This window comes from Tachyglossus aculeatus, chromosome 14, assembly GCF_015852505.1.
Source record: "Tachyglossus aculeatus isolate mTacAcu1 chromosome 14, mTacAcu1.pri, whole genome shotgun sequence".
Classification (NCBI taxonomy): Eukaryota; Metazoa; Chordata; class Mammalia; order Monotremata; family Tachyglossidae; genus Tachyglossus; species Tachyglossus aculeatus.
The window spans coordinates 43,074,922-43,095,232 of record NC_052079.1 but is presented as its reverse complement, the minus strand read 5'-3'; the positions used below and the strand labels follow the sequence as shown (position 1 = coordinate 43,095,232).

The following is a 20,311-nucleotide window of genomic DNA, read 5'->3' as shown; positions in this document are numbered from 1 at the left end:
GTGAAGTTTGCTCTTTAATGGTTTACTCTTTGCCCCTATCATACTCAGTCCTAATTCCCAGAATGGAAAATTAATTTCAAATGGAAAACCTTTTAAAAAATGTTCTTTTTGTCTTTCCCCCAAGGGGAGATCCTTTACCTAGAGTGGAGTATACATCACAGGAGATCTCCATTTGGTGAGTACTTCTTATTTGCAATTAATGTAAAAATATCTTGGAAATCTTTCATTGTACTCAGTAGAGCAGCAACATGGTTTAGGGGAAAGCCTATGGGACTGAGAGTCAGAGGACCCGAGTTCTTACCCAGTTCCACCACTCACCTGCTGTGTGACCTCGTGTAAGTCACTTAACATCTCTGTGCCTGTTATCTCACCTGTAAAATGGGGATCAAATTCCTGCTTTATCTCTTCCTCTTAGATTGTGAGCCCTATTTGGGACAGGGACTGTGTCAAACCTGATTATCTTGTATTCATTCAATCGTATTTCTTGAGCACTTACTGTGTGGAGAGCACTGTATCTCCCCTAGCTCTTAGTACAGTGCTTGGGACAGAGTAGATGCTTGTCTAATATTATTATCATTATTATTATTATTACTATTACTAATAATAATAATGCTCTTTGCAATAGTTGTTGAGAGAGCTGTGCTGTACATCAGCACAGTCCTCCCATGGGCTGGATTATGCAGCAGGGAGAGGGTGTGCCCACCCAGTGACATTATTTATTACTCTATTTATTTTATTTGTACATATTCATTCTATTTATTTTATTTTGTTAATATGTTTTGTTTTGTTCTCTGTCTCCCCCTTCTAGACTGTGAGCCCACTGTTGGGTAGGGACCGCCTCTATATGTTGCCAACTTGTACTTCCCAAGCGCTTGGTACAGTGCTCTGCACACAGTAAGCGCTCAATAAATATGATTGAATGAATGAATGAATGAATGGAGTCAGACGTCATGGGTTCGAATCCCGGCTCCACCACATGCCTGCTGTGTGACCTTGGGCAAGTCACTTCACTTCTCTGAGCCTCAGTTACCTCATCTGGAAAATGAGGATTAAGACTGTGAGCCCCGCGTGGGACAACCTGATCACCTTGTATACCCCCGGCGCTTAGAACAGTGCTTTGCACATAGTAAGCGCTTAACAAATGCCATTATTATTATTATTATCCCACAATGGAGACCTACATCACACAGAGAGCTAGTTTTCTGTATATCTATGAAAAAGGAAGCCATTCACCTAATTCCTTTTAAGAAAGTTATTCTGAGTATGGACCAAGAAAAGATGAAACAGTAATTCACTGCTAACTCCAATAATAATCCCTGTGATTTGAGGATCTTCTAGCCTATGGCAGACAGGGGGAAACTAGCATTTTTCCTATATAAATCAGTCAGTAGAATTTATTGAGGATTAAATATGTGCATAGCACTGTTCTAAGCTTGGAAAAATATAATAGAGTTAGTAGACATGATTCTTGCCTTCAAGGAGGTTACACTATAGTTGGGATAATAGATAACAAAATACATTACAGGTAAGGGGAAAGCAACAGAGCATAAAGACATGTATGTAAATGCTATGGAGGTGGGGAGGAGATGTGAATACCCAAGTGTTTGGGTGAGGCAGAAATGCTGAAGTGGTAGGAGGTGGGGGAATGGGGTTAGGAAAAGAGAGTTTAATCAGGGAAGGCTGTCTGGAGGAGATGTCATTTCAGAAGGGCCTTGATGATGGGGACAAAAGTGCTGATTGTGAATGTGGAGGAGTTCCAGGCAGATAGGACGGTGTAAGCAAGAAGCTGATGGCGAAAAAAGACACAAATGATGCACAGGGGATAGGCTGGCTCGAGTTTAGTGATGTTTGTGAGCTGAGGTGTACTGGGAGAGGAGCAAAGGTAAGCAGGAGACAGAGGAAGTTGATTGAGGAGCTTAGAGTCAATTGTCAGGAGCTTCTACTTAATGCAGAAGAGAAAGGGCAAGCTTTAGAGGTTTTTGAGGAATGGCTGGGAGATCTAGACAGCAGAGCCAAGTGTGGATTGGAAGAGGAGGGACTGGAGGCAGGGGAATCAGCAAGGAAGCTGGTGCAGGGGTTGAGACTAGTGGGGTGGCAGTTTGGGTGGAAGGCAGAGATTCTGGAGCTGTTGCAAAGAAAGAACTGACAGGATTTGGTGACAGACTCAATATGGGGATTGAAAGAGAGGGTGGATCCAAGGATGTTGAAGTTGTGGGCTTGACAGACAGGGAAGAAGGTGGTGGCGAAAAAGTAGGTGGAAGAAAAGATCTGGGAGGGGAGATGAGGGTTGCAGTTTCTGGAAAATTTTTTGCCATGTGCTGCATCCCTGCCCACGTACTCCCTTATTGCACCTCAGGCCTCAAAGGGAACTTGAGTGGAAGGGATGACAAACCACTAGTGGAGCAGCTCAAAACACTAGTACTATAATCCATTACTTCACTCAGGTCTCAGTCCCGAAATCCTTTTTTTGTCAGAACTGAAGTTTTTCGATTGTTTACCCCAGAAGACTCCAGCAAGCATCATTATGACCAAGGAACTCAGGGCAGAGAAAGGTCTGTGGTCAAGTAGTTAACTCAGGAACAGAACTAGAGTTAAAATTCCAACAGCATGTCTCCTCATGTCCTCCTCAGTTCATTAAGCTTCCACTGCTGATTATCCAAATCCCTAGTTTGCAAGCAATGAGATGACTTTTAGAAACTAAGCATCGTGTGTGTGACTTCTACTGGCAGCCAATGCATTTGGCCTGGAACGGTGTGTGGGGATGCTGTTCGCGAGGATATTTAATTTGTTTTCTTTCCTGTTTTTTCCTTTTTTCCCTGCCAATCAGCTATTCTCTATTGAAAGCAAATCCCCAGGAGGCTTCTAAAATGGGCCTTCAGAGAGAGAGCCGTCTGTCTTCTCCACGCAGTGTATCTCAGCACCCCAGAGGGAGGGTTCGATAAATCACTTTCCCAAATTAGACCTCCCATTTATTACCACCACTCATTCTGGATGTGTCATAAGGTCATTGACATTACATCACAGAATTATATGGACCCAGCAAAACCTAAGGGGAACTTTGTAACAGAGTGCAAATTCCCTCATTGTGTCTTTTGAAGTGTGGTTGGAATCTTTTGGTTCACATTGCAACACGTCTATAAACATAAAAATGAATCAAGGGCAGAAACTTTAGTCTCCAAAACAACCACAAGACTGAGACTATTTGAGCCCATACTTTTAGGATTAGCAGGGAAATAAGAGTCAGGGAAGCCAAAGGAGAGAAGTGGTGAGATCACCCTAGGAAAGGGACCCATCTGGAAATGCCCACGTTGGTGTGGAAGTGATGTTTTCATAGTCAAAATGCATTGGCAAAACCACTGATTTCCGAACTCCAATCAATCAATCAATCAAGGGAATGTATTAAGTGATTACTATCTGCAGAGTATTGTTCTAAGCACTTGAGAGAGTACAACAGAGTTGGCCTTCCCACAAGGACCTTACAATCTAGAGCAGGAGATAGACATTAAAATAAATTATGGGCTAAATTAAATTATGTGTGCTTTCTTTCATCTAGATGAATTTTTTTATTTCCCAATGATTCAGCTAAATGTGTTTATTCCTCCATTTGTTCTGGCACTTGTTCTTCTGAGCATATAGGTGAGAGGGTGATGTCCAACAAACAAATACCCCAGTCATTGTCACCTCTGTTGAATTGGGCCCTCCCAGTGTGCTCTGCACACAGAAAATGCTCAATACTTAAATTGATTATTCACTGAGGGCTGTAGAGTCAGATCCTCCCAGGGCCTGAACTACTTCCTGGTTGATGTGAGGCACTTTGGAACCAGCACTCTCATTTTCAGCCTTCTGGAATGATGATTATGGTGGTGGTAGGAATGATAGGGATGAGAATGAGGATGGGGGTCTCCCACTGAGAATGACAGATGAGCTTCAGTTCTGAGACTTCAGGCACGAGAACCTGTGTGAAGGAATTGATTATAATGCTACAAGATTGTGCAGTATCACTGGCCCTCTTTCACCTTTATCAATTGTGTTCCCACCTAGCAATGTTCTGTCATCTATTGCTTTATCCTCTTTCATTAGTCTTCGGACATAATGTGAGAGACTCTTCCAAACTTGACTGACCTGTGGAGAAAATGATAGATAGTGCGGGTGGGACTACAAAAGAAGACTTTGAGAAGGGCAATTTATTTTCATGATCTTTTGGAGGAATGAATCAATCAATCGTATGTGTGTGTGTGTGTGTGTGTATGTGTGTGTGTGTGTGTGAGAGAGAGAGAGAGAGAGAGAGAGAGAGTGATGGTAGGGCCATGACTTCCACACCTGTTATTAAGTCATAAAGCTATTTAGGACCTTCCAGTTTCACTCTTATAATTGGGACCAATAATCTTGATTAGCTTTTGTGCCGAGGTAGAGGACCAACAATGTGTTTTAAAATAGCCCTGCAAATTAGCACGGGCCCACAATTTCCTGGTCTAGAAGACATCAATTTAGTCACACCATGAATAGGTAAGAATTTTAGTCCAAAGGGAAGATGTTGTCTATGACACTACTGTTTCTGGACATTGCTGACGCTCATTGCCATCAAGTGCATTTTTAGAACGTTAATTATTATTGCATTTATTAAGCATTTACTATATGTTAAGGACTGGGGTAGGCACAATGCTAATCAGCTATTCTATATTGAAAATGAATCCATGTGGGGGAGGGAGAATGTTCGACAAATGAGCCTTCAGAGAAGGAACTATTTATCTTTCCCCCACAGCCCATCCTAGCATGGGGCTCACAATTTTGTTTATCTTCAATTTACCGAGGAGAAACTGGGGCTAGAGAAGTTAACTGACTTGTCCAAGGCCACACAATAGGTTAGTGGCAGACATAGGTCCTGAACCTGGGTCTTCAGACTCTCAGGCTCAAGCTCTTTCCAGTAGGCCACCCTGCTTCCCAAAATGATGCGGGAAACAGTTCAATTTAAGTTAAATGGATTTGGAGCGATATTCCATTTTATTACAGCATTAGAGAGTAATACATCATGGAGTCGAATGGCAAAGATTTGTTTCTATTCCTCAACTTACTCTGAAACTGTTGGGTACAGAGTGAGGAAGACATTATTTTTTATCAAGTATTACTTCGAATATGTTAGGCTGCAATCTGGCTACAAATTGAGAATTTTGGAAACTTGGAGTCTTATTAGGTTGCAGATGTTTCCAGTTGGATATATCTTTCTCAAGTTATTAATGACAACAGGACAGTATATTATGGTATTTAGCATGTTTGAAAAGGAATTCATGAGATTATGCAAAGAATCTGTAGCCTTTATTAAGTATTTATATTGTGATATTTAAGTGCATATTATGTTCCCAGACTCTACACTGTACGCTCACTGTCCCACATGGGACTCACTGTCTAAAGAAAAAGACTATCAGTCAGTTGGTGGTATTTGTTGGGTTATTACTTTGTACAGAGGACTGTACTAATGCTTGGGAGAGTACAATACACAAGAGTTGGTTGACATGGCCCCTGCCCTCAAGAAGCTTACAATCTATTTGATTTTATAATGATAAAATTGTGATCATTACACAATTATTAATCAAAAGGACACGGACAACATAAAACCAATCACAAGGACATTGAATATTTGGAGTTACCAAATATGATTTTCATCCAAGTAGCCTAAAATATTTAAAAAGTGCATTGACTTGTGAATATATTTATGTACTTAGGTTCATATAGCCCCTTTCTCTACTGAACTCAGATGATGAAGGAAAAGAAACCTCCACCAAATATTTAAGCACCCCAACATTTCTTTCTGAATGAAAAGTGTTTTAGGCTATCAATTAATCAGTCATTTACTTAGCATTTACTAGGTGCAGAGCATTGTACTAAAGGCTTGAGAGAGGACAATACAACAGAATAAGCAGATACTTTCCCTGACCACAATGAGCTCACATTTGGGAGGCAGGGAGGGAGGAAGAGAGGGGGTGGGGGGGAGAGGGAGAGAGTGAGTGAGTTAAGCACTTCTTATATGCCAAGCACTTTATGTGCTGGGGGAGATTAAAGTTATTCAGGTCAAACATAGTCCCTGTACCAGCTGTGGCGCATAGTGTAGAGAAGAAGGGAGGAATTGAGTAGATACTAGGGTGATGAGGGAGGGGAATAAGATAGAGCATGGCTCAGGGGAAAGAGCCCAGACTTGAGAGTCAGAAGTCATGGGTTCAAATCCCAACTCTGCCAACTGTCAGCTGTGTGACTTTGGGCAAGTCACTTAACTTCTCTGTGCCTCAGTTACCTCATCTGGAAAATGGGGATTAAGACTGTGAGCCCCCCATGGGACAACCTCATCACCTTGTATCCTTCCCAGCGCTTAGAACAGTGCTTTGCACATAGTAAGCACTTAACAAATGCCATTATTATTATTATAGAGGAGCTGGATTGAGTTGATTGATTGATGGGTTGGGGACTGTTCTGCAAGGAGCCTGAGGTTGTCTGGAGCCTTCTCCAGCCCATTGCTGCTGTTGCTATTGCTGCTGCTGTTGGCTTTGCCCCCTTCAGCACTGCCTCTGCAGACTGCTCCAGGCCAAGCTGGGATTCCTGCCAGGAAGCATTTTCTGAGGGCCACTCTAGAGGTTCTCTCTCCCTCTATACAGTACGCGCCTTGTGGGCAGGGAACACATCTACCAACTCTATTAACTTGTACTCTCACAAGTGCTGAGGACTGTGCTCTGCACCTGAGCCCTCGACTGATTGACTGACATTGTTTGCAGAGATAGACATTATGGGGAGTTACAAAGGAGAACCAAGACATCCTTGGCCTCAAGCAGTGTGATATCTAATGGGGAAAAGAAGCAAACATAAATACTGAAATCAAAGAATGAACACAAAAACCAAGGCTAGTAACAGGAAAAATGAGATAACCAAGTTCTTAGTACAGTGCTCTGCACACAGTAAGCGCTCAATAAATATGATTGAATGAATGAATGACTGAACTACACATTTCCCAAGGCTTTGGCCTGAGGTGGGGGGAGAGGCATTGCCTTCTCTGTCCCTCCTTCTCCTTTCATCCACACAGGCATCTGCCAAAAACAAAAGTAATAATAATACTGATGGCATTTGTTAAGCACTTACTATATGCAAAGCACTATTCTATTTGCTGGGTACATTACAAGGTGATCAGGTTGTCCCATGGGGGGCTCACAGTTTTAATCCCCATTTTACACATGAGGTAACAGGCACAGAGAAGTTAAGTGACTTGCTCAAAGTCACACAGCTGACAGTTGGCAGAGCCAGGATTTGAACCCATGACCTCTGACACCAAAGCCCGTGCTCTTTCCACTGAGCCACGCTGTTTCTCTAGTAGACCCCAGTAGAGCCCAGGCACCGTCTGGAACACCTTGGGTACAAAAAACCCCTTGCTTTATCCCAGCTCAGGACAACATAACCTAGCACAGCCCAGGATTCCTTTCTAGCCACTAATGCAGGCAAGCCACCTGGACTGGCTGAGCTTGGCAGCTGAAGGTTAAGAGTTCATTACAACAGCACCAGATCTGAGCATACAGAAATGACCGCTTCTCTAAGATTTTTCTGTTAACAAAACAGGTTTCCTTTTTCTTTTTTTTCATCAGAGTAATTTGTCAGAGAACACAGCTTGGGATATTAGAGTATGAGCATGCCAAGCAGGGACCGTATTTGCCTATAGTTCCGGTGCAGAACCTAATACTCTGAAGCTCAATAAAAATGTTCTTCTTTGTATGATCATTGCTATTGACAACAGCGATGGGGCCAAATGCTCTTCGTCCAGGTGTAAACTCACATGAGAACCCACCCAACAGTAAGTCTGTTCTTTGAGTGAGCTATAAAAAGCATCCCGAAGAGTAATGGAAAAATAGGTCATGGCATTTGCCTGAAGATTTCCATGTCTGAAAGAAACTGGATGGATCATTGGAATCTTTGCTTCTCCACTATTCCTAATTTCTCTGTGGGCAAAGTCCAGTCTCCCCAGACTTTAGGTAGACTCTGAACAGTAGCCTTCTAACTTTCTTTTTGGAGGAAGGAGGTCAGTGAGTGTCACTTAAGCCCCTAGTTAACAAAAGAAATTTGTACAATGGAAAGGCAGCCATTACCAGATACTGGCCATCACCTCCTTAGCAACAATAGCAGCAAAAAAATACACTACCAAAACAAGCAAAGGTCATTTTCTTTAGTCACTTCCAAGAATGATCTCAATTTTCATAAAACAATGTTTATAAATTAGTTAGAACCCCAGAGCAGTGTGTGAACAGAAAATGACCATTTTTATAAGGCTTCCTGCCATTACATTATTATTGTTTGCTTTGCAACAGCTAAATGCGGGACATATAAGACCATTCCCAAATCTAGCTGTTGGCTTCATCACCTTCATTGCTCTCTTTTAAAGCATTCCTTGTTCTCAAGTCTGTTCTCATCTCAACCTGAATTCTGAATGTGTGCTCAAGTCACCTGTCCCAAGACCTGCTTGGAGTGGATATTTCAGCTGGATTGAGAGACCAGACCAGGGCCAAGGGAAGGATTGTAAGCAATTTACCTCGTTGATTTGCTCCCAATAGAAAGTCCCAATCTATTTTGAGACTGAATGATCTGTTTGGATTGCAAATCAATTGGCTAATCCTCCAAGTGAAGGATATCAGAGGGACAATTAGTTATGCAATTCTAGGCTTTCTTTATCTCCCTAGTATCAGCCAATTCTGGGGAATGCCCACTGTTTATAGAGAACAGAACTAGGCAAGAGGGAGTGTCACAGAAGGGCAAGGTGGAGATCAAATGAAATGACTCCCTTTCAAATAAAAGGTCTGTGGTCAAAATTTGCAGACCTGTCTTTGTTTCACTAGGCTTTTTATTTTGTGTCACATAATAAGTGCTTAACAAACACCACAATTATTATTATTCCTCTAGAAGATTACTGCTAATGACTGTTTTGTTCTTTCTAGGAGAGAAGTGTATCAGAAGCTGAGGAGTCTCCACCCTACACATGCCTGTAAACAGTACCTGGATGCTTTTCAACAGCTAGAAAAGTGCTGTGGCTATGAAGAAAACAGTATTCCACAACTTCAGGATGTCTCCAAATTTTTAAAAGGTAAGCCAGAACTTCCCAGGGCCGTTTAGACCTTTTTTTGCTTAGCAACATAGATTTGTGAGAGCGTGGCTCCAGTCCCAAATTATAATTCATGCATAGATATGAGTCCAGAGAATTCTCTTTGAATAAATGCCAAATGTTATCAGCAACTTTTGCTGATGTCTTTTCAGTTCTAGGCTGGTGGGAGGTCTTGTAATTAACATTGCTTGATAATTTACCTTAGATTCAACTGGGAATTTTAATAACCCAAGTCACTTTGAGCACACACAGAGCTTCATCACAATTAAAGTCTTGGGCATTGGCTTTCTGCTTGAGTAAAACCAAAAGCCTCTCTTGAGTTGAAGGAGATTCTTGATTTGCCACATTCAGGTTCAGCCCTGGTTTTTTTTTTTCTTCCTCTCTCACCCCTCAGGACTCTCCCTTGCTGGGGAGGCCATGACCAGACAATTTTTATCCCCAGTGGGATAGGAAGTGGCTGGCTCCCCCATCACTGGGCTCACTGGATCTTACCTCCTAAGCCCCAGGTGGCAGGCATTAAGCTCCTTGTGGGTAGGGAATGTGTCTGTTTATTATTATATTGTATTCTCCCAAGGGCTTAGTACAGTTCTCTACACAGCAAGCACTCAATGCATATGATAGACTGACTGAAACCCAAGGTTGACACAGGAGGGGTTATTAATCAATCAGTTGTATTTATTCAAGCAATAGAATTTATTGAGCACCTTTTTTGTGTAGGACTCTGTAAGATAGAGGTAGAAGATACAGTCTCTGACTTCTATAAGTTTAAAATCTAATGGAGAAAGATAGAAAATGATTTACAGGTAGGAGGAAGAAGTGTATAAATAGTAGAGTAGGTAAATGGATGGTATAATGGAGTTACTGAAGATAAGATAAATATTGAGGCACCGCAAAAGTGATGAGCTGATAGTTGAGAGGTTGTTGAAAACTTTGGGGAATACAGTCTCAGTGGAGTGAAACTAGTACAAGTTGGACTATAGTGGGCCATAAAGGGAGTTGGAGGAGAGGATGATGATGATGAATGTTTTTTATTGTGCTTACTATGTGCAAAGCACTGTACTTAGCGCTTAGGAGAGTACTATATGATAACATAGACATATTCCCTGCCCTCAGTGAGCTTACAGTCAAGAGGGGGAGACAGGCATTAACATAAATCAATAAATTACAGATAAGTATTGTGGGGCTGGGAGCAGGGGTGAATAAAGGGAACAAGTTATGGTGTCACAGAAGGGAGTGGAAGGAAAGGAAAATCAGGTTTAGTACGGGAAGGCCTCTTGGAGGAGATATACCCTCGATAAGGCTTTGAAGAGGGGAAGTGTAATTGTCTATTGGATATAAAGAGAGAGGGCATTCCAGGCCAGAGGCAGGATGAGGGTGAGAGGTTGATGGAGAGATGGATAGACAACCCAGTGCTTAGTATGGGGCCCCTGCACATAGTAAGCACTCAATAAATACCATTATTCATTCATTCAATCATATTTATTGAACACTTGCTCTGTGCAGAGCACTGTACTAAGCACTTGGGAGAGTACAATGCAGCAATGACACATTCCCTGCTCACAATGGGCTTACAGTCTGGAGTGGGGAGACAGACATCAATACAAATAAATACATTACTGGTATGTACATAAGTGCTTTGGGGCTGGGAGCTGGGAATAGCAAAGGGAACAAGTCAGGGAGATGCAGAACGGAGTGGGAGAAGAGAAATGGTGGGGGCTCAGTCTGGGAAGGCCTCTTGGAGGAGAGGTGCCTTCAATAAGACTTTGAAGTGGAGGAGAATAATTGTCTGTCGGATTTGAGGAGGAAGGACACTCCAGGCCAGAGGCAGGATGTGGCTAGTGGTCAGGTGTGAGGCTAGATCAAGACACGGTGAGAAGGTTAGCACTAGAGTGAAGCATGTGGGCTGGGTTGCAGAAGGAGAGTAGCGATGTGAGGTAGGAGGGGACAAGGTGGTGGATTGTTTTAAAACCAATGGTGAGGAGTATGGAACATATGGAGTGCCAAAGGATGAGGCTTTAGCTCTGTAGTATAGTATAGTCCCGTTGCCAGATTCATTTCCAAACTGGATGTGTGTGCCTTTTCCACCTTCCCCTCTGCCAAATTCACTGTAATCTAAAGTCACCAGAGAAAAACTCAAAAAAAAAAAAAGAAAGTCCCTTCCTGTTCATTCTCTTCAAGCCATAAGGAAGGTGTCAGACGAAAGCTGAGGCTGTTACAATAATCAAATTAAGATGGTATTTATATTTATTAAGCACTTTCTATGTGCCAATCACTGTACTAAGCACTGGGGTGGCTACAAAACAATCAGATCAGACAGTTTCTATCCCATACAAGGCTTGCAGTCTAAGAGGGAGGAAGAGCAGGTATTTTAATCCCTATTTTACAGATGATGAAACTGAGGCACAGGGAAGTTAAAGTGATTTGCCCAAGTCCACACAGCAAACAAATGGCAGAGCTGAGAGTAGAACCCAGATCTTCTGACTCCAAGTCCTGTGCTCTTTCCACTAGGTCATGAAGCTGCTGCTATACTTGGCAAAATAGGTACATCAGTCCATAGACTTAAAGGAGACTGAGTTCAGATGAATGTTTATTGAATCTGATGCACCTCTGACCAAATTCCAAAAGACAGATGCAGGATAACCTCACCCAGATCATGAAAGTTGAGTGGCATCTCACCTTGTTCAGACAGGGGAAGCCAATTAGATGGAACATCCTTTCTCTACTTGCTTTGGTCCGGCTTGTGGAAACAAGAAGGAGCACTGCCTAGCGGAAAGAGCACTGGGCTGGGGGTCAGAGGACCTGAATTCTAATCCTGACTCACACTACTTGTCTGCTGTGTGACCTTGGGCAAGTCCCTTAACTTCTCTGTGCCTCAAGTTAACCTCATCTGTAAAATGGGGATTAAATCCTTCTGCCTCCAGCTTAGACTGTGAGTCCTATGTGGGGCAAGGATGGTATCCAACCTGATTATCTTGTATGTACCCTAGCACTTTGAACATTGATTGACACACAGTAAGTGCTTAACAAATACGATCAGAAAGGTGAAGAGGAATATTCATTCATTCATTCAATCATATTTATTGAGGGCTTACTGTGTGCAGAGCACTGTACTAAGAGCTTGGGAAGTACAAGTTGACAACATATAGAGACGGTCCCTACCCAACAGCAGGCTCGACTCCATGGAGAGACTTCAGTGGTATTTATCGAGCACTTACTGTGTGCAGAGCACTGTACTAGCACTTGGGAGACTACAATAGTCGGTAGCCAAGAGGAAGTGGACACTTGTTCTAGGCACATTACATATCATCAGTGGTGTCTAGAGAACCCCAACTCATTCATAGAGATGTTTTCATTTTTTTTCAAGTCATCATTTCCCTGTGAACTATATTAGGTGGCTGGAGTTCAAAACTGAGGATAGTACCAACATTTCCAAGAATAGTGATCAATAAGTGTAATATTGCCCAGCATGTGGAAATCATGGAAATGGAATATTTTTCATTCAATCGTATTTATTGAGCACTTACTGTGTGCATGTGCAGAACACTGTACTAAGCACTTGGGAAGTACAAGTCGGCAACATATAGAGATAGTCCCTACTCAACAATGGGGCTTCACATTAAGATAAACAATTCCAACAGTGCCCATGAGAAGCAGAAGTTATAAAATACCAGAAAAAAACCTTTAAAATCAATTTAGGGAAGCATTTTCCCACTGATTTCAGCTGTTCATAGAAAGCATCATTGCCAGTGAAGGGAAAAAATGCCTGAAAGAGTAAATAGTCAAGGTACAAGGTAGGACCTAGATCAGACTCAGGACTCTGGGGATAGCATATGGGAGTGCACTGGAATGGGAGTGAACCAGCAGCCAGAGAGATGCTCTTAAATTAGTGAACATTGTCTTCTGTTGTTCTTTCACTTGAGTACTCCCTGAGATGCCAGAGCAGCTGGGGTAAGTCTCAGTGGCAAACTCAAGGGCAAAGGGGACATAGAGGGGAAATGGCTCTTAGAAACAGTGTGGAGCTTTAGAATTTCAAGAATGAGGGGAAAGTGAGGGAGAGAAATGAAAGCAAGGAAGTGAGGGAGCAAAATGAAGATGAAATTGGGATGAATTTTTAGAACTAAATCTGCTTCTAATCCTGGGTCCACCACTTGTCTGCTGTGTGATCTGGGGCAAGTCACTTAACTTCTCTGTGCCTGTTACCTCATCTGTAAAATGGGGATTGAGACCGTGAGCCCCATGTGGGACAGAAACTGTATCCAACCTGATACTATAGTATAGTGCTTGGCATATAGTAAACGCTCAACAAATACCATTTAAAAGAAAAATCTGAGGCATTGGAAGGAGCAATGCTGACTGCAGGGATACCAAACTCTCTGTAACTAAATTTGATATTAATCAGTTAATAGTATTTACTGAATGCTTGCTGTGTAGAAAGCACTTTATGAAGTGCTTGAGGTGTGTTTATAGCGGGGAGGAATAACATTTTCAAATCCTCATTTTTTCCTATGGATTCTAGGCACTTCACCAGTTAGAAGGGAGGGCTGGAGCTTGAAGTGGGAGGAAATGGTCCTGGAACATGAAAGGGAAAATGAGGACACAGAGAGGGTCTGAGAAAAACAAGAGGGAGCTACAGTCTGCCCTAGCAAATTCCATTTTAAGTTCTGGAGAGACCAGTCTGTAATAAAAGAAAGGAAGGATTCCCTGAGTGTGAGGGGTTTAGAAATTGGAAGGATAAGCATGTAGAGTCCCTTTCACTGGCTGTTTTAGCTGTTTGGGATGGTTGAACTAGGGATGGGGTCAACTGTAAAGGACCCTGCCAAGTTCCAAATTGGAATGCTTCTACAAATTAGGATACTGGATTACATTCTCCCTCCATAACTTCCTGTGACTTCAAATGACAACCAGAGAGCAGAGGTAGCCTTGGAAATGATATTGAGACCAAGAAGTTGCACCTTGTGCCTTTCTTCTGAAGAGCAAAGTGACTCTTCAGGTACCATTTCATTTCTCCTTCTCATTGTCCTTAAAAGGTAGAGTGATAGGTACCATTGTGCTCATTTTACAGGTGGAAAACCACAGGTGTGAAGACACAAAGTGATTTATGCAAAGTCCTATAACTAGCCAGGGCCAGTCTTGAACCAAATCCCCTGCCTTCAGCCAAATGTTCTTTTTGCTAGACAATGTGACTTCATAATGGTGTCTCCACTAGCCTTGAACACTGGTCCTCCAGGCTCCTTGACTTGACTAGCACTCGGGAAACCAGACCCTGTTACGTTTCATGTTCAGGTAAAGGAAACAGGGTTGAACTAGCCCAGTCTAGTAAGTATCTAACCTAGGAGCATCACGGCCAGGATTTTGGGTGGTTGCTTTTGTTTTTACTTTCAGGAGTTAAATAGGCAGAGGCAGACACTATTGTTTCTTTCTAGGGAAACAGTTTGGGCTTGGGAATTAGCTCTGCCACACAGCTGGAACTCATTAGCACCAAAGTGTTTTAAGTAAAATGTCTGTTTTATTTAGGCCCTTGCAAAGGTTTCCTTAGGCCAAGAGTGAAACCTTGTTCATCCACTAGAAGTTCTCTTCGGGCAGCTCTTCAAAGCCTGCTTTTCAGACCAGCCTAGGCCAACCCCTCTTCCACTTCTTCCCTTCCACTGACTGCCCTCCCACATCCCAACCTTTCTCCTGCTCTTGTCCAATTCTATTCTCTCCCTTTAAAAAAATAAAAGAAAAAGGATTCTTCCTGGCAATTGAAAGAGGCTTTTTGTTTAATAATATGGAAACTTGAGTACTAAACAAAAGAGACATTCACTTCTCCTGCTAATGGTAATCCAAAAATCTTTCCTATTCCTGAGGGTGGATTGGGATAAATGTTTGAAAACAGAACATTGTTACTAAACACACAAAGATACATGAACTGTATTCAAGTTAAGGGCAGGTCAGGGCATAAAATGGAAAGTACAGGCTTGGGCAATTATCTAGATAATTCGGGTTATCAACACACATCTCTTCCAGTTGTCTAGGGAATTCAGGCAGAAGCAGAATGGGTTTTTTGCCTGAGTGATCTGGGGAATTTGGATTATGCGAACCTGTGCTGAGGCCCTTTTGAATTCTGCTCTAAGGGCCTTGAGAACTGCTGAAATTAACAAAACCCAACCATTTTGGGTTTTGAAATTGCAGTTGAAGAATAGTGGCATTATTATAGAAATCGAAAGATGTGAAGAGATGGTGCTTTATCAGACTCTTAATGGCAAAGTTGAGATCGGAACTCATCTTTTTTTCTAGCCTGGGGCTCTATGAAAGTTGACCACATTGCTTTTGTTGAGAGCTGGGACTTCAGGACACATCCCTACTTTAAATACCTCCCCCTTTCCCTCTTGACAATGCTGAAAGGAGGTGGAGTAGGCTAAATCCCATGGAATGCTGGGACATATGCATACTGCCCCACATTATTTTCCAGTTTTTGCTCTCTCTTTGTGTGTCAAAGACCTATCAGAGCTCTCCACATGCTGATCAATTCCTAGAGGAAATTTCTGTAATAGAGAGAAGCTGCATTGCCTAGTGAAAGAACATGGGTTTAGGAGTCAGAGGACCTGGGTTCTAATCCCTGCTCTGCCACATACCTGCTGTATGATCTTGGGCGACTCTGTGCCTCAGTTCCCTCATCTGTAAAGATGGAGATTAGGACTGTAAGACCACTTGGAACTTGGACTGAGTCCAACCTGATTATCTTGAATCTACCAACTTGATTTGCTTGTATCCACACTAGCACTTAGTACAGTGTCTGGTACATAGTAAGTGCTTTAATGAATACCAGTTATTTACCCCAGTGTTTAATACTGTGCCTGGAATGTAGTAAGCACTTAAAAAATACCATTTAAAAAAGAGCCTGCCCTAAAGGAATACAATTCTGTCATTAATAAAATCCTAAACGGGATAGTCTCAAATCTACAATGGTTTCGCAGACTCCTTGAAATTTTATTTTATGAGGTAGTGTGGCCTTGAGAAAAAGCTGGGAACTGGGAGTCAGGAGACCTGGATTCTAATCTCAGCATTGCTACTGGCCTTATGGGTGACCTTGGTCAAATTGCTTAATCTCTCTGGATTTCAATGATCTCACTGTAAAGCAAAAGTAAGATACCTGCTCTCCCTTCCTTATAATCTGTGCACTCGATTAGAGAGAGCTACTGAGTATGATCTTCTATCTTCCTAATAATAATAACTGTAGCATTTGTTAAGCACTTACTATGTACCAAGCACTGTTCTAAATGCTGGATGCATACAGTATATGCAGATCTGACACAGTCCCAGTCCCACATGGGGCTCACAGTTTCCATTTTACAGATAACATAACTGAGGCACAGGGAAGTTACTGACTTGTCACACAACAAAGTGGAGGAGTCAGGATTAGAACCCAGGTCCTTCTGGCTCCCAGGCCCATGCTCTACCTACTAGGCCATACTGCTTCTCTGACTGGAGACTTCTCGTTATCAGATGCCTGAATACTTGGAGCCTGTCTGCTTCGTTTTGGTTGTGGAGACACAACTTGTAGTAAGCTAGGAAGTAATGGAGGAAACAGAGCCACCAAATAATTATGGCATTTGTTAAGCACTTACTATATGTCAAGCACTGCTCTCAGCACTGAAAATGTACTTGCCCTGGCCAGAAACCGAATCCAGTCTTCGCACAGGAGGCAAGAACTCTACCACTGAACAGAGTAATGTTATCAGTAAGTAAATCCTGAAAGCATTTTCTTTCTTAATCAATGCAGAGAGAACAGGCTTTCAGCTAAGACCTGCTGCAGGACTGCTCTCTGCTCGGGATTTCCTGGCTAGCTTAGCCTTCCGCGTCTTCCAGAGCACCCAGTATATCAGGCATGCTTCTTCCCCAATGCACTCTCCAGAACCGTAAGTTCCAGAAGCCGTTCCCTGTGACTGCTCTCTTGACAGTGGCTCTCTGGCTTTCTGATACAATTGCTTTTTATTTCTTCCTAAATGCTTTGGGCTCTGTGTGATTACTTCTGGACTTATTCATTCATTCAATCATATTTATTGAGCGCTTACTGTGCACAAAACACCATAATAAGCACTTGGGAGAGTACAATATAACAATAAATGGACGCATTCTCTGCCCACAATGAGCTTCCAGTCTAGAGTCACTTCTTCCTGACCACTCATTTAGGAAGTTGGGCTTGAGCCTCCTTGAGAATCTACTCAGGAGAAACTTGTGTACGGCCAAAGACCAGATGGTACAGATCAGAAGCCAGTTCTCAGAGCCCGGGATGTATGCCTAAGCAAAGTTATGGCAAATGTTTTGACTGTGTCCCAATTCATAAAAGATCTTTTTTTCTTCTCACTGATCTAGATTGATGATCTACTCCTTCTCAAGCATAGCAAATGCTTCCTGTAGTTTGCTGTTACATTTTAGCAGATTAGAGATGGCTAGAGAGAAAGGGAGATAAAAGCAGTATGGAGGCCACAAAAATGGAGTTTTTCTCATCTCAGTTGAAATAATTCATTCAAGCATTCTGGGCTTCCAGGTGCATTTTCTTGTTGCTGCACTGTTTCCCTGCCATGGTGGTTCCACACAGGTGGTAAATTGGAGTTGAGAAATGAGTCACTCAAATGTTTTCTAAGGGGGTGTTGGAATCCTCTCCTTTGTGCCACTTGGCTACAGGTAAAGAATACTGCACCTTACAGCAGGGATAGAAAGAGCCAATTCTAATCTGATGTATAATAAAAAATAACTGGAATTTTGGCTGTCAATATGAAACAGAGACTTTCAGATGATTTCTGAATCTGGACATGCTGTCAAAATGTGTTTTCCTTTCTTTTGAGCTCTGAGTGTGCTCAGTCAATATATGCACAATATATGTAAAATGAACATGAAAACAGTATTTTACTGTATATGTAATAGACGATTAACCAACTCTGCTTCTATCTTTTGCTAGCAATTGAATGTCTGCTGCAAATTAGGCTGTTTGAACTTACAATAGTGTTTTTGAATGGAAACATCACTTTTTCATCGACCCACATACGTTCATATATGTATTTTTATGGTATTTTTTCAGAGCTCAGTTTGTTCCAGGCACTGTACAAAGTGCTGGGGTAGGTACAATCTAATTAATTTGGACATGGTCCGTGTCCCATGTGGGGCTCGAAGTCTTAATCCCCATTTTACAGATGAACACAGAGAAGTACAGTGACTTGCCTAAGATCACACAGAAGAAAAGTGGCAGAGCTGGGATTAGAACCCAGGTCCTTCTGATGTACTACTACAGTAGAAGCACACTCTTCACTAGCATTGACTAAGCAGGTTGTAGAGACATCTGTGTTATTGACAGTTTCTGTTTACATCTCGAAAAGGAGAAATGTGTATGTCTTCCATTTCCTGTTACACTATAAATTCTCAAATGTTACATCCTAGCTGAAATTCGATCGGGAATTTGCATGAAATTTAAGATCTCAATTCTTTTTTCAACCCACCTGTGTATACACTCACCACCTCTCATCTTTTCTGTGTCTTTCCATTTTTCTTTGTGGTTGACTCTCTCCAACTTCATGAATTGTCCCTTCTTGAGCTTCCCTCCCCTCACCTGTCTCTATCTTCCCAGCTGATCTGAGCCCTCTCACCTGGTTTTGTTCCATACAGTCTGGGCTGTGGCTTGAGGCCAGACTAGTTCAGTCCATCTTCTTTCTCCCTTCCTTCTACCCTTCTCCTGTTGCTCAGGGTACAATGGAGGATCCAGAGGTTTTTAGAAGATAATATTATTCTCTGCCTTATTATTCTAGTGATTGCTGCCATGAATTATTGGGTCACATCCCCATGTTAGCAGACAAAGCATTTGCTCAATTTTCACAGGTAATTAAATTTTCCTATTCATTTGGGTTTTAACCAACTAGAGAATTCCTGAAAGGACCAGGTGGTCATTTCAGCAGCAAGGAGTGGAAGGCTCCGAGATGGGCTAATTTTAGTTCTAAATGTCCAGTTTGGTCATTTCAAATGTAGAAGTTTCTTTCCAGCACCATGATAATGTTTAATGAATGAATTCCTTCATGTCATTGACATCCTACTTGCCTCCCAATCCCAAGGCCAACTGGGGCACGCTCCCACTCACTAGTGCCTCATGTTCATCTCATCCTTGTATTCCTGAACTGATTTTTTGAATGGAGGAGCTAGACTGTCACACGAGTTATGCACTTTGTGACAGAGCAGATCCTTTTTAGAGTGTTTGCTTCCTCTATTGTTTGTGCAGGGAAAATAAATTCATGGTGGTCCAATTAAAGAGGCTCTATTTTTTTTTCTGTCAGTTTTTAAAGAAATGCAGTTCAGAAACTACAATGAAGCAAGAAGCTGTAATTTAAATGAACATAAACCTGTGTGAACATATCTATTCAATTAAGTTCTTCAAGGAAGGGGGCAGTTTCTTCTGCTTTTATTGTATGATCTCAAGTACCTAGTACAGTGCTATGCACACAGTAGGGGCCCATTGAATATTGATTATGACAGTGATCTTGTATTGAACATTGTGTTTTGAGTATCACGCAGTAGACGAGAGTGTTTTATTAGATAAATGGAAGTTGAAGTTTAAATCAAATAAGGCCTCCATAATCAATCATGACATTCACTGAGCACTTACTGTATCAAGACCACTGTACAAAGCAGTTGGGAGAGTAGTATACCACAGAGCTGGTAGAAACATTCCCTGCCCACACGAGCTTACAGTTTAGAGGGGGAGAGTCATTAATACATACATATATGTAATTAATACATTACATATACATTAATACATTACTACATACATATACATAATAATACATAAATTACAGGTATGTACATAAGTCCTGTGGGGCTGAGGGTATGATGAATATCAAGTGCCTGAAGGGTACAGATAATTATGATGGTATTTAAGTGCTTACTATGTGCCAAGCACTATTCTAAGCACCGAGCACCACAACTTCTCCCCCTTCTAGACTGTGAGCCCGTTGTTGGGTAAGGACCATCTCTATATGTTGCCGATTTGTACTTCCCAAGCGCTTAGTACAGTGCTCTGCACACAGTAAGCGCTCAGTAAGTACAACTGAATGAACAAACGTGAGCCTCCCCGCTAGGCTTGATTTTCTTAATTTCATAGCAGTAGTTACGTTCATTTTCAAACTTCAGTTAGCTCTATCTTATTTTGATTTTCTGAAGAAG

At 42.0% G+C, this 20,311-nt stretch overlaps 1 protein-coding gene across 1 annotated transcript in view; it reads left to right on the top strand.

The window, feature by feature from the left end:
- The window catches only part of LOC119936609 (tyrosine 3-monooxygenase-like), a 47,688-nt gene that overhangs the window by 12,172 nt on the left and 15,205 nt on the right, over window positions 1-20,311 (top strand). Inside the window, exons 6-9 of the mRNA XM_038756071.1 lie at window positions 125-175; window positions 8,961-9,106; window positions 16,887-17,022; window positions 18,907-18,976. Of these exons, the coding sequence (XP_038611999.1) occupies window positions 125-175; window positions 8,961-9,106; window positions 16,887-17,022; window positions 18,907-18,976 (403 nt within the window). The remainder of the gene's footprint in view (window positions 1-124; window positions 176-8,960; window positions 9,107-16,886; window positions 17,023-18,906; window positions 18,977-20,311) is intronic.